Consider the following 13,340-nt stretch of genomic DNA (forward strand, 5'->3'; position numbering starts at 1 on the left):
GTCTGTTTCAAAAATTGCCCCAAAAGGGTGAGTGATGGGCTCGCGGACAGTCAAGTCAGCCCAGCAGGGGCCCAGCACAGGTGGTGGGGCCACCTGGAAGCCAGTCTGTAATTCTTATCAGCTCGCAGGCCTTTGCACCCTTCCTTTACGGGGCACAGCCTCCCGAAACTGAAGCGTGGAGCTGGTGTGTCTATTTAAGGCCTGTCCTTAAAGGCTCTTCCAGGGCTGGGCTATCAACGCCCACTGAACAGGAACCACGCATATTAACTCGTGTTTACAGAGCTGATTCACAAATGCAGCCGCAGCAGCTGTGGCTGGAAAAAATTTCACTTTCTAGATCAGGTTGTTCCTCTCTGAGTGGCAATGCAGCATGGCAGAAAGAACACAGATCCGGGACACAGCAGACTGACCCCGCAACTCACCTACTGTGGGGTCTTGGGAAGGCTGGGTACCTTCTCTGTGCCTCAGTTTCCTTATCTGTGAAGCAGGGATTAAAGTGCTCTCCCCACTCCTCTCCCTCAAGGCTGCTGGGACAATCATGCCGCTTTTGAATGCTAACACTATGAATAATAATGGCAAATGCTTGTGATAGTGCATGGTTCTTTGTGGATTTCACGTTAATTCAGAGACACCTTACCACAAGCCTAACCAAGGAGGTTCTATCGTCTTCCCGTTTTACACAAAGGAAACAGAAGTAAAGTATTCTGCCTAGGTAGAGGAGTAAGTAAACGGAGGAGTCACATTCCAAATGCCTTTCACTCCACAATGCTCCTCATTTCAACAAGAAAGCATGGGGAAAAGTATGTGCAAAGAAGCCAGGCATGGGGAAACATCTGGTTTTGGCCCAGTCAAGAAGAGTCCAACTTCAGATATTTCCTCCTAAGTCCTCAGGGAAATCAGCTGGGTCACAGTCATTTCAGGCCACCTCCCAAGTCCCAAGTTACAAGCAATCTCTCTATCTCCCTGTCACTGTTTTCAGAGGTCCAGTGGAAATACTAATAAGCGGGTGCTTTGCAAACCATCAGTCACCTTCAAGGGTCTCCTTATCAGCCCTTGGGGCCTGTGAGACAGGCACCGGCAGCAGCCTGCCGGGCCCTCCTATCAGCGTCTCCAGTTCTGGGCTGGGCATGCTGGCCTTGCACGTGCATGCTGGACGTGAGGATGTAGGGCTTGGGAACTGAGGGATCTGACCCTCCTGGTCCCTGACATTGGTCCACTGTGTGACTCTGGAGAAAGCCCTTGGCTCCTCTGGTCTGCAGTGCCCTCGTTTATAATTGAGGGGGTTGGATGTGTGATCTAGAAGGCCCTTCTAGCTCCCCCCACCAAAGGCTGACTGCAGAGAGGCAGTGGGAAAACGTGCTATAGGCGTCTTTCTCTTTCCCCAGGGATTCAGGAGAAGAGACCCAGTTAAGATCATGTGTGCTCTGGGAGCAGGAGAACTAGGTGCCCAGGAGGGCCTGATGGAAGAAATGCACGGGCCACCTGTGGTGAGGAGTGCACACAGGTGCTGGCCCCGCCTGGGGCACATACTTGGCAGGGGAGCATTCTAAATAAAACCTGACTGAATTCCTAGCAGTTCTATGGCCGGCAGCTCAGGGTCTTCCTTCCAGAGCCACCCTAGTCCTGGAGTCTGAGGTTCAGGTAGAAAAGAAGGGAGAGAAGGAAAGAAAGAGAGGAAGGAGAGGAGGAAGCACCATGCCTGGATGAGGCCTGAAAACAGGAAAAGACAGAACATGTCGTTCATGTACACACTAAACACGCAAATGTGGAGAACAGCGGTGCATGTTTTACAAGAACACAAATGGAAAAGACACCCATTAATATGATGGCCAGGATGTGCTTCCAAATAATAGGTCAGCGGGAGAAAGTGGGGGTGCAGATGAAACAAGATTGGCCACAAGTAGATCATCATGGAGCCTGGGAATGGGGAGGGGGGAATGAATCAAACAAAATTAAGTTCAGCAAACTCAAAGGGAGTCCAGAGAAGTGGAAGAAAGGAGGGAGGGCCGGGAGAGGGAGAGGCCCGGGAAATCAGGAGCAGGAGAGGAAACCTCTCTATCCCAGAGCCCCTCTTCTACTTGGTGACCGCCATCCAGAGTCCACCTGAATAGCCACAGAATTCCAGAGCCAAGTAACTTCGGCGACATTCCAATCACTCCCTCCTTTACCAATGAGGACCCTGACGTGCTGGAAAGAGAGCACCTTGGGCACATCACACAGGACACTGTAGGAGGAGAGTAAGCCCGACGCCCAGTGCTGGGTTCCTAGCCCTTTCTAAAACGAGACGGAACAAGAAAACCAACAAAAGCCACAACTTTGGAGTCAGCCAGACCTAGCTCAAAGCCCACTTCTGAAACTGTGGTCTTGAGCAAGTTGCTCAGCCACTCTGATCAGCAGCTGCCCAATGGGTACAGGCACCTTAGCAGGGATCCGGGAGGCAGAAAGGCAGGCCTTACCCTTGACTTCTAGAGAAAGGGAAGCACCACCACAAGTGTTAAAGGAAGGAGATATGCTTAGCTCAGGGCTTGAGTGTCTGAGAGGCAGCCCTGGAGTCCCGGTCCCTTCCGCTGCTGGGAAGGAATAGCAGCATGCAGCTCCCCTCAGGCTCTTACCTGCACCACCTGGGTGAAGGTGTTCCTGGCCTCCTGCACCTGCTCTCCTTGACCTTGCTGCCTCTGGTCCCTATCGGCCTGGGAGCTCTCAGCCTCGGGCTGTTCTGTCCATGTGTGCTCGCTTACAGACACCAGGACGTTCTCGGACTCCTGAGATCCACTGGGCTCTAGCCCTTCGGTCGTGGTGCTCGTTCTCTGGAATAAGTGTGGGTCTTGCGTGACCTCCTCTCGCCAGGAACCTTGTGCAGCATCTTGCAGGTATGAGACAATGGAGCCGTCTGGATCCCAGTCCTGCAGTCTGGGGTCCAGGGGAGGCAGCAGATGGCCGGCCGGGGAGAGAGAAAGGACACCTGGTCACCCATCAGTCTCACTCCTTTTAGACACTCTCCCCCTCCAGAGCTCTGGCTCATCAAGGACACGGACTGTCCTCTCATCCCCCGAAAGGTCAGGAGCACGTGAGCACACTGCCCACCTCACTGCTGTGGTTCAGAGGGGTACACGTGGCCCATCTAATGCTGTCCAGGTGGAAAGGCCACTGGTCCCTCGCTGTGGGTGAATGGCTCGCCCTTGGGGCTCCCAGGGCACTTGGCTCACCCTAATGGTCCAAACACTGGGGCCTCCACTCTCATCCCACATCCTCAAACTCTGCCACCACCTCCTTCTGCTTTCTGGGCCCTTCCCATTCAGCAGTCCTCATCTGACAAGGTGGTCATTCTCTCCCCCTCGAGACATATTCTCCCGTGGCTCTTGGAAGGTGCTGGCCTGGCGTCCCCCCTTCCTCTCTGGCCACTGTTGCTCCGTGTCCTCTGCTGATTCCTCATAACTTTCCTGACTTCTGAACATTGGAGCGCCCTGGGATTCAGTTCTCAGACCTCACCATCGTCCACATCCGCTTCCTAAGCAAGCTTGTTTATCCTATGGTTCCAAAGCCCATCTCTATGCTCAGCGTGCCTGGATGTGTGTCTCCAGCTCAGCTCTCCTCCTCGAACTACAGCTGTGTGCATCCAGCTGCCTCCTCCACATCTCTACTTTGTTGTTTTCTGAGACAGTGCTTCACTCTGTCTCCCAGGCTAGAGTGCAGTGGTACAATCACAGCTCACTGCAGCTCTGCACTCCTGGGCTCAAGCCATCCTCCCGCCTCAGCCACTTGAGCAGCTGGAGCTGCAGGCACATGCCACCACGTCCAGCTATTTAAAAAATTTTGTAGAGATGGGTCTGGCTCACAGGTCTACTTTGGATCTCTACTCAGCATCTCCAGGACAGTGAGATCCAATCCACACTCAGAATCTTCTCCCCTAGCCTGTCCCACCCCATCCCTGCTGCCATCCCAGGTATCTTCATCCTTGCAGTGGGCAGGTCGAGGACATCACTGCCCTCCTTGACCCCTCTCTTCCTCTCTTACCTCACATTGTATTTGCCAGCAGATGCTTCGGAAATATGTCCTGCACCCACCCACCTCTCAGCACGGCCACCGCTGCCGTTCCAGCCCATAAGCCCACGGCCCTTTCCTCCCGACGCACCTCCTGCTTCTCTGCCAGGTTGCGCCAGCCTCCTCTCAAGGCAGGTACAGCTTACCCTGCTCACCCTCCCCTCCCTAGCTTCATGGGCTTGGTTACTCTGTTAGGGCACGTGCCAGGCACGGTCTCCTTCACAGGGCTAGGCCTTCTATGGGGCATCCTCCCTGAGATGTCCTCACGCTCACCCTCAATTCCTTGAAGTCTGTCAGCTGGCACTCATGCAGGCCTCCCCTGGCCGCCCATCTGTAATTCCAGCCGGCCTTCTTTCCACACACACTCCTACCTCCTGTCCTCCTTCTCTGCTTGATTTTTCTTTTTAGCACATATTATCTAGAATTTCTGTTTTAATGACTTCTAATTTTATTTACTTTATCTTGTTTCTTATTAGTTTCCCTGCTAGAACTACGCTTCTTGCAGGTAGAGACTTTTTTCTGTTTCATTCGATGCCGGCACCCAGGCACTCTTTATAGGTGCCTGGCACACAGTAGGCACTCAATAAATACTGTTGAGTGAGTGGATGAAATTCATCTGTCCCCATTAGAAGGCTGACCAAGGTCACAGCGCCAGGAAGTGACACAATAGGCCTAGAGCCCAGGCGTTCATGTTCCCAGTTAGCAATGCTGGATAATGCAGGGGCCAGCATTCAGCCCCCGCAGGTGCTCAATAAATGCTTGTTGAAGGAACGGCCGTCCCAGGAAGGTGCCTCTCTCCCGGGAAGGCCACTATTTCACTTCACACCGGCTTAAGCTCCATCTGTTCAATCCTCCCCATGAATCCAAGGATTTGTGTAGGAAAAAAAATTGAATCTTTGCTGTCTCAACTTCCAAACTACTTCCTTTCCCTTCCTGTTAGGGCATTGGGGCTACGCTGAACGGATCCTGTGGAATGACCCTTCCAGCCTGGGCCTCAGGGTGGGACTGAGGGGTCACACAGGTGGGGAAAGGACACGAGAATAGCTTTCTTTTACCTGGCCAGTCCTGAGCTCCTTGGGGTGGGGGCCTGGAACAGCTGCCCGGGGGCACAAGAACCGTGTCCTTTCTTTAGGGAAAACTTAGCAAGCCAGGTGACCTGAAGGAAAGGGGATTCCTCTGTCATCTGCTTCCTGTGCTAGCCCAGGAGGACAACGTGAGCCCCACCTCATGTCTGTCTCATCTCTTTCTGTAACCGCAAGGGCCTGGCTTGCCTTGGCATCCTTCCCTGCACTCAGCAGAGGGGCGTAGTGTAGGCCCTGGCCCAGATGGGACGATGAGAGCTCCAAGGTGAGCCTGCCCTCGGCTGCAGACTCGCAGTGTCTGGGAAATGCACCCCCTTCTCCTGACCTGCCGACGCTGCTTTTCTGCTGCAGCACGGGGGGTGGGGGGGTCTTCTCAGCCCAGGAAGCTTGGGGAGGAGAGACCCACTGCTCTACAGCTGAAAGCTCTGTCCTGCCCCAGATAAGCCCACCAGCTCCTCCTTCAAAGGGGATAAGTGGGGAGGGCGCCATTCTCAGCTCCATCACATGCAGGCTGTGTGACTGCACACAAATAACTTCCCTGGGTACTGGTGCTTCTAAATATGGTCTTCAACTAAATATGGCCTTCAACCAGAAGCACGCAGAGGGAGAGGAGCTCAGAACACCAGCTCCAGCAGCACACTGACCCATCGTCTCCCCCAGCCTCATCATTGCTCTCCTGTATGAGCCCTCTGTGTGCCCTCACGTCCCTAAGCAAGCCCTCCCCATGCCCCAGTGTTCCTAAAAGAGCCCTCTCCGTGTCCTAATATCCCTAAGTGAGCCCTCCCGGCGCCCTGATGTCCCTAAGTGGGCCCTCCAAGCCCCTGATGTCCCTAAGTGAGCCCTCCTTGAGCCCTAATGTCCTCAAGTGAGCCCTCCCAGTACCCTCATGTCCCTCAGTGAGCCCTCCCAGCCCCCTAATGTCTCTACATGAGTTCTCCCAGCAGCCTAATGTCCCTAAGTGAGCCCTCCCGGTGCCCTGATGTCCCTAAGTGAGCTCTCCCAGCACCCTGATGCTCTAAGTGAGCCCTCCCAGTGCCCTAATGGCCCTAACTGAGCCCTCCCAGTGCCCCAGTGTTCCTAAGTGGGTCCTCCCAGCAGCCTAATGTCCCTAAGTAAGCCCTCCTGGCACCCTAATGTCCCTAAGTGAGCCCTCCTAGTACTGTTATGTCCCTAAGTGAGCTCTTCTGGTGCCCTGATGTCCCTAAGTGAGCCCTCCCAGCTCCCTAATGTCCCTAAGTGAGCACTTCCAGTGCCCTAATGTCCCTAAGTGAGCCCTCCCAGCAGCCTAATGTCCCTAAGTGAGCCCTCTGGGTGCCCTAATGTTCCTAAATGAGCCCTCCCATCGCCCTAATGTCCCGAAGTGGGCCCTCCCGGCCCCCTAATGTCCCCAAGTGAGCCGTCCTGGTGCCCTAATGTCCCTAAGTGAGCCCTTTCCATGCACTAATGGCTCTAAGTGAGCAATCCAGGCACCCTAATGTCCGTAAGTGAGCTCTCCCAGTACCCCAATGTCCTAAGTGAGCCCTTCCAGTGCCTCGATGCCCTAAGTGAGCCCTCCTGGCACCCTACTGTCCCTAGGTGAGCCCTCCCAGCTCCCTAATGACCCTAAGTGAGCTCTCCCCACGCTCTAATGTCCATAAGTGAGTCCTCCCGGTGCCCTAACATCCCTAAGTGAGCCCTCCCGACACCCTAATGATCCTGAGTCCTCATGGTGCCCTAATGTTCCTAAGTGAGTCCTCCCCATGCCCTAACGTCCCTAAGTGAGCCCTCCCGACACCCTAATGATCCTAAGTGAGTCCTCCTGGTGCCCTAATGTTCCTAAGTGAGTCCTCCCCATGCTCTAATGTCCCTAAGTGAGTCCTCCCGGTGCCTCGATGTCCTAAGTGAGCCCTCCTGGCACCCTACTGTCCCTAAGTGAGTCCTCCTAGCTCCCTAATGACCCTAAGTGAGCTCTCCCCACACTCTAATGTCCGTAAGTGAGTCCTCCCGGTGCCCTAACATCCCTAAGTGAGCCCTCCCGACACCCTAATGATCCTGAGTCCTCCTGGTGCCCTAATGTTCCTAAGTGAGTCCTCCCCATGCTCTAATGTCCCTAAGTGAGCCCTCCCGACACCCTAATGATCCTAAGTGAGTCCTCCCGACACCCTAATGATCCTGAGTCCTCTTGGTGCCCTAATGTCCCTAAGTGAGTCCTCCCCACACCCTATGTCCCTAAGTGAGCCCTCCCGACACCCTAATGATCCTAAGTGAGTCCTCTCGGTGCCCTAATGTCCCTAAGTGAGTCCTCTCGGTGCCCTAATGTCCCTAAGTGAGTTCTCCCCACACCCTATGTCCCTAAGTGAGTCATCCCAGTGCCCTAATGTCCCTAAGTGAGCCCTCCTCATGCTCTAATGTCCCTAAGTGAGCCCTCCTCATGCTCTAATGTCCCTAAGTGAGCCCTCCTGGCACCCTAATGTCCCTAAGTGAGCCCTCCCCATGCCCTAATGCCCCTAAATGAGCCCTCCCAGTGTCCTAATGTCCCTAAGTGAGTTATCCCCATGCCCTATGTCCCTAAGCGGACCTAAGTGCACCCTTATGTCCCTGAGTGAGCCCTCCCAGTGCCCTAATGTCCCTGAATGAGCCATCCTGGCACCCTAATGTTCCCAAGTGAGCCTTCCTGGCACACTAATATCCCTAAGTGAGCAATCCAGGCACTCTAATGTCTGTAAGTGAGCTCTCCCAGTACCCCAATGTCCTAAGCGAGCCCTCCGAGTGCCTTGATGTCCTAAGTGAGCCCTCCTGGCACCCTACTGTCCCTAAGTGAGCCCTCCCGGCTCCCTAATGACCCTAAGTGAGCTCTCCCCACGCTCTAATGTCCCTAAGTGAGCCCTCCCCACGCTCTAATGTCCCTAAGTGAGCTCTCCCCATGCTCTAATGTCCCTAAGTGAGCCCTCCCCGTGCCCTAACATCCCTAAGTGAGCCCTCCCAACACCCTAATGATCCTAAGTGAGTCCTCCTGGTGCCCTAATGTCCCTAAGTGAGTCCTCCCCAAGCTCTAATGTCCCTGAGTCCTCCCCATGCCCTATGTCCCTGAGTCCTCCCAGTGCCCTAATGTCCCTAAGTGAGTCCTCCCCATGCTCTAATGTCCCTAAGTGAGTCCTCCCGGTGCCCTAATGTCCCTAAGTGAGTCCTCCCCACGCTCTAATGTCCCTGAGTCCTCCCGGTGCCCTAATGTCCCTAAGTGAGTCCTCCCCATGCTCTAATGTCCCTAAGTGAGTCCTCCTGGTGCCCTAATGTCCCTAAGTGAGTCCTCCCCATGCTCTAATGTCCCTGAGTCCTCCCAGTGCCCTAATGTCCCTGAGTCCTCCCCATGCTCTAATGTCCCTAAGTGAGTCCTCCCGGTGCCCTAATGTCCCTGAGTTCTCCCCATGCTCTAATGTCCCTGAGTCCTCCCAGTGCCCTAATGTCCCTAAGTGAGTCCTCCCAGTGCCCTAATGTCCCTAAGTGAGTCCTCCCCATGCTCTAATGCCCCTGAGTCCTCCCGGTGCCCTAATGTCCCTAAGTGAGTCCTCCCCATGCTCGAATGCCCCTAAATGAGCCCTCCTGGTGCCCTAATGTCCCTAAGTGAGTTATCCCCATGCCCTATGTCCCTAAGTGAGCCCTCTCGGCACCCTTATGTCCCTGAGTGAGCCCTCCCAGTACCCTAATGTCCCTAAATGAGCCCTCCTGGCACCCTAATATTCCTGAGTGAGCCCTCCCCATGCCCTAATGTCCCTGAATGAGCCCTCCCCACCCTCTAATGTCCCTAAGTGAGTTCTCCCAGTGCCCTCATGTCCCTGAGTGCTCCCAGCCCCCTAATGTCTCTATGTGAGCTCTCCCAGCATCCTAATGTCCCTAAGTGAGCTCTCCCAGTGCCCCGATGTCCTAAGTGAGCCCTCCCGGTGCCCTAATGTCCCTGAGTGAGCCCTCCTGGCGCCCTAATGTCCCTGAGTGAGCCCTCCTGGTGCCCTAATGTCCAGAAATGAGCCCCCCAGTGCCCCAATGTCCCTAAGTGAGACCTCCCGTCACCCTAATATCCCTAAGTGAACCCTCCCAGTGCCCTAATGTACCAAAATGAGCCCTCCTGGCACGCTAATGTCCCTAAGTGAGCCCTCCCCACGCCATAATGTCCCTAAGTGAGCCCTCCCCACGCCATAATGTCCTTATGTGTGTTCTCCCAGTGCTCTCATGTCCCTAAGTGAGCACTCCCAGCCCCCTAATGTCTCTACGTGAGCTCTCCCAGCACCCTAATGTCCCTAAGTGAGCTCTCCCAGTGCCCCGATGTCCTAAGTGAGCCCTCCCAGCACCCTAATATCCCTAAATGAGCTCTCCCCATGCCCTAATGTCCCCAAGTGAGCCCTCTCGGTGCCCCTAATATCCCTAAGTGAGCTCTTTCTGAGCCCTACTGTCCCCAAGTGAGCCCTCTCAGCAGCCTAATGTTCCGTAAGTGAGCCCTCCCAGCGCCCTAATGTCCCTAAGTGAGCCCTCCTAGTGCTCTAATGTCCATAAGTGAGCCTTCCGTGTGCCCTAATGTCCCTAAGTGAGCCCTCCTGGCACCCTAATGTCCGTAAGTGAGCCTTCCGGGTGCCCTAATGTCCCTAAGTTAGCCCTCTCAGCAGCCTAATGTCCCTAAGTGAGCCCTCCCAGCAGCCTAATGTCCTTAAGTGAGCCCTCCCAGCAGGCTAATGTCCCTAAGTGAGACCTCCAAGTGCCCTAATGTATGTAAGTGAGCTCTCCCGTCGCCCTAATGTCCCAACGTGTGCTCTCTCAGTGCTCCTCGGGGTCTCTCCTGCTAGGCATACCTGGTGGGGTCTTGGGGAGGCACTGGCTTTTGCAGATGGCACCTACACTCCTATATATGGCGTCTGCCAGACTGAATGTATTTGCTCCTGTGCAATTAGAACCCAGGGTCAGGGTTGGCATCAACACCTCTGTCCTCACTGCCAGGCACAATCTTACCCAGGAGCCCAGAAGACAAAGAGGGACCCTGCTCCCGCAGTCAAGCTCTTACCTGTCCTGACTCCTCTCCGTCACCTGACTCACGGTGGGGGAGTATGTGACTCGGGCTTGCCCCCTCTGATGGCCTGAAACAAGAGACACTTCATTCTCTGAGTCCTGCCCTGCACCTGTCGCGTCATCCTGCCTCTTAGAACCTGGCAGCTTCTCTTCTGACCTCTGACCTTCCTCCTGTTCAAGCAAATCGATAAGGCCATTTGTGGCATCTGAATCCACTGTGTCGTCCTCCACAAGTTCCAGAGAGCCCAACTCGGGGCCCCGCGGTTCCTCTGAGAGTGCCCCCTCCAACTTCCACTCGTGACCTGTGGCGTCAGAGTCCTCGGCCTTGCTGCACTCCAGAGAGGAGTCCTCAGCAGTGACCAGGGAAGGCGTGAGGCCCGCGGACCACACCTGCATGTCAGACATCTCCAGCATGGTGTCATGCTCCGTGGCCGCCAAGGGGATGGCGTCTAGGACGGCCACCTCGTTCCAGTACTGGTCTGCACGTAGCGGAGAGGAAAGCGCACAGCCCAGGGAGGCAGGGGACAGCAGCTCGTCCTGCAGCGAGGAGTAACCTGGATGGGCAGACAGAGGGCAACATGCTCCAGCAGCGATTCCTGTCCCACGCATTCACATGCAGGTCAACGCACACGCACACACACACACACGCAGGCACGGCCAGAGAGGTGCATGCACATTCAGGGTGGGTTGGGGCTTTCCAAGCTCCAGGCCCAATGCTCAGGCCTTCTGGCTACTGCCTGGGCATCCAGGCAAGAGAAGCAAGGCTCTGAATTGGGTGGGGGCAGCCAGGGTGTGAGGCAGAGATGGGGGAGCTCCCTGCTGGATGGTGAAGAGGAGATTGGACTCTTTCTTATCCAGTTCAGAGCACTAGATAAAGAAGCCTTTATCCAAAGGACTTGTGCTCCAATCTGTCTCTGATCCCGCGAAAGCTCCACTTCTCCATGGCTGGGCAGAAATAGATATAGCTCCTCTACTCAAAACTTCACTTTAGCTCAGTTCTTAGGTTCTCAGGGATGTACCTTAAAGGGAAGGAAAAGCCACCAGAACCAGGGGTAGTAACCAGGCTGCCCTTGAGGGGCCTACCAGGGTATACCAAACACCCATAGACCTCAATGTGGTGATCACATGGGAAACAACCTTCTGGTGTGGCCAGGTGTCACCCTCCTCAAGTTGCTTATTGGTTCTAGAAACTCTGAATGATCTAAAGTGCCAGAGGGGAGGGCTCTTAGGGCTCAAAAGGGGCAAGGTCAGAAGGCACCAAGAGGCACCAGGTCTGCCCGCCCCAAAGCCCTGTGTCCAAGAGCCCTGAGCTGTTTGTCCCAGCTGCAGGTCAGCACTGACCTGGTGGGATGGGAGCCAGCTCGCTCATGCCCTGAGCGCATGACCCGTAGTCACCATGGCCTGCCCATCTGTCATTCCCTGCTCCCTGGCTGGGATGGGAGTCCCTGCTGATGTTCTGGTTGGCTTTGGCACTGGCTCCCTGATGTTCATAAGTGACCGTGACACTGAGTGAGTGGCATGCACGCACATGTGCATTTGTGGGGGCATCAGCGTTCCATCCGGGGCTTCTCAGCCCTCCTCTGGCTGGGAGCAAGGACCTCTGCTACAGGAGAAAGAGGTCTCTGATGTCCCTTCAGAGCAGGTGCCTCTGTGGGTGGGAGAAGGGAATAGAAGACAAGATTCTCCAATGGGCTTGGCCTGTCTAGGAAACCAGGAAACAAGTACGTGCTTACAGCAGCTGGAAAGCCCACGGAGCTGAAAGTGAACCCTGTGAATGGGCAGGGCTGCCCCTTGCATCTCTCTAGGGACCTTCCTGCCATCCAGAGATGTCCAGACAACCCCCAGCCTAGAGTTCAAACCTAGTTCAAATGCTCCATTCTGCCATTCAGTCCCTACCCCCACCTCTACTCACATCCAACTGCCCCCAGGCTGTGCTTTGATTCAAGCCAGGTGGGCTCCTTTCTTGCCCTCTTAACCCTCCGTTAAGGGCCTCAGCTCCTGATCACCTGCTCCCCTGCTTTTACATCACTAGCTCCATTTATTCTCATCCACTCACTGTTCAACCAAAACAAGAGAGGTCCCATTACATGCCAGGCACTGTGCTAGGGGATGACAAATCCCAAACACACATGAACACGAACACACACACACACTCACACACATACACACACTCACACACACTCTCACCCACACACTCACAGATGGGACAGCTTCTTGTTTCATGGCATTTTCACAGCTTCCGCTCCTGTTGATCCCTCCCATCTCTGAGGCTGTCCTAGGGCCCTTGCTAAGGCTGTTCTCGGAAATGCAAACCCATGAGGACAGGGCTGATGTCTGCTTTCCTGTCCCCACCCTTTTCTACAACAGGATTGGGCCTCCACTAGCCCCATGACCACTGCAGAGCTCTCCAGGTGTGTGAGGACCCAGCAGCTGGAACAGAAAGACCTCAGGCACATTTAGTGGAACTGCAATTGCTAACATGTACCTGTGTGTTCAACGTGCCCGGAGCCGGGCTGTGTACTCGGCATGCATTCTCTTAATCTCCCCAGGAAAGTTTTCTTCCCTACAAGTCTACTTGGTTCCAGGTCCCAAATGAGCGGGGAGGATGAGCCTGTGAAGGTGGGGTGGCTGGGAGCAGGGCTGCACAATGGCAGACACTGAGGGAAACCCCTTTTAGCTCTGGCCAAACTAGGAAGAACAAGGAGGAGGGAGTGGGAAGAAAAGATGAAATGGGTCACATCTTACCATGAAATGAACTCCAAGTCACTGTACATGAAACTGTGACTTGAGGAATTATATAGCTGACCAGGGCTCTGGCCTTCAAACCCTTCATAGAAAGCCCTCCAGATATACAAAAGCAGGACATTTTGGGGTCAAGTGATGATTATTTTTCTTATTACTCTTGCGAGCATTTTTTAATTTACATCACATACTGAGCATTTTTGTTGTTGTTGTCTTTTGAAGCAGAGTCTTGCTCTGTTGCCCAGGCTGGAGCGCAGTAATGCAGTCTCAGCTCACTGTAACCTCTGCCTTCGGGTTCAAGTGATTCTCCTGCCTCAGCCTCTCCACTGGGAGTAGCTCGGATTACAGGTATGCACCATGACACCTGGCCAATTTTTGTATTTTTAGTAGAAACAGGGTTTCACCCTGTTAGCCAGGCTGGTCTCAAACTGCTGACCTCAAGTG

The 13,340-nt window shown here is 54.5% G+C and overlaps 1 protein-coding gene across 23 annotated transcripts in view; it reads right to left on the reverse strand.

Moving 5' to 3' along the window:
• ANK1 (ankyrin 1) overlaps positions 1–13,340 on the reverse strand; it is a 245,627-nt gene that overhangs the window by 12,432 nt on the left and 219,855 nt on the right. For all 23 annotated transcript variants that reach the window (XM_015145302.3, XM_077943561.1, XM_077943550.1 and 20 more), the window contains 2 exons: positions 10,150–10,708; positions 2,613–2,910 (listed from right to left, as the gene is read on the reverse strand). In XM_015145302.3, coding sequence (XP_015000788.3) covers positions 2,613–2,910; positions 10,150–10,708 — 857 coding nt within the window. The remainder of the gene's footprint in view (positions 1–2,612; positions 2,911–10,149; positions 10,709–13,340) is intronic.

The sequence above is a fragment of the Macaca mulatta genome, chromosome 8 (genome assembly GCF_049350105.2).
Source record: "Macaca mulatta isolate MMU2019108-1 chromosome 8, T2T-MMU8v2.0, whole genome shotgun sequence".
NCBI classification, from domain to species: domain Eukaryota; kingdom Metazoa; phylum Chordata; class Mammalia; order Primates; family Cercopithecidae; genus Macaca; species Macaca mulatta.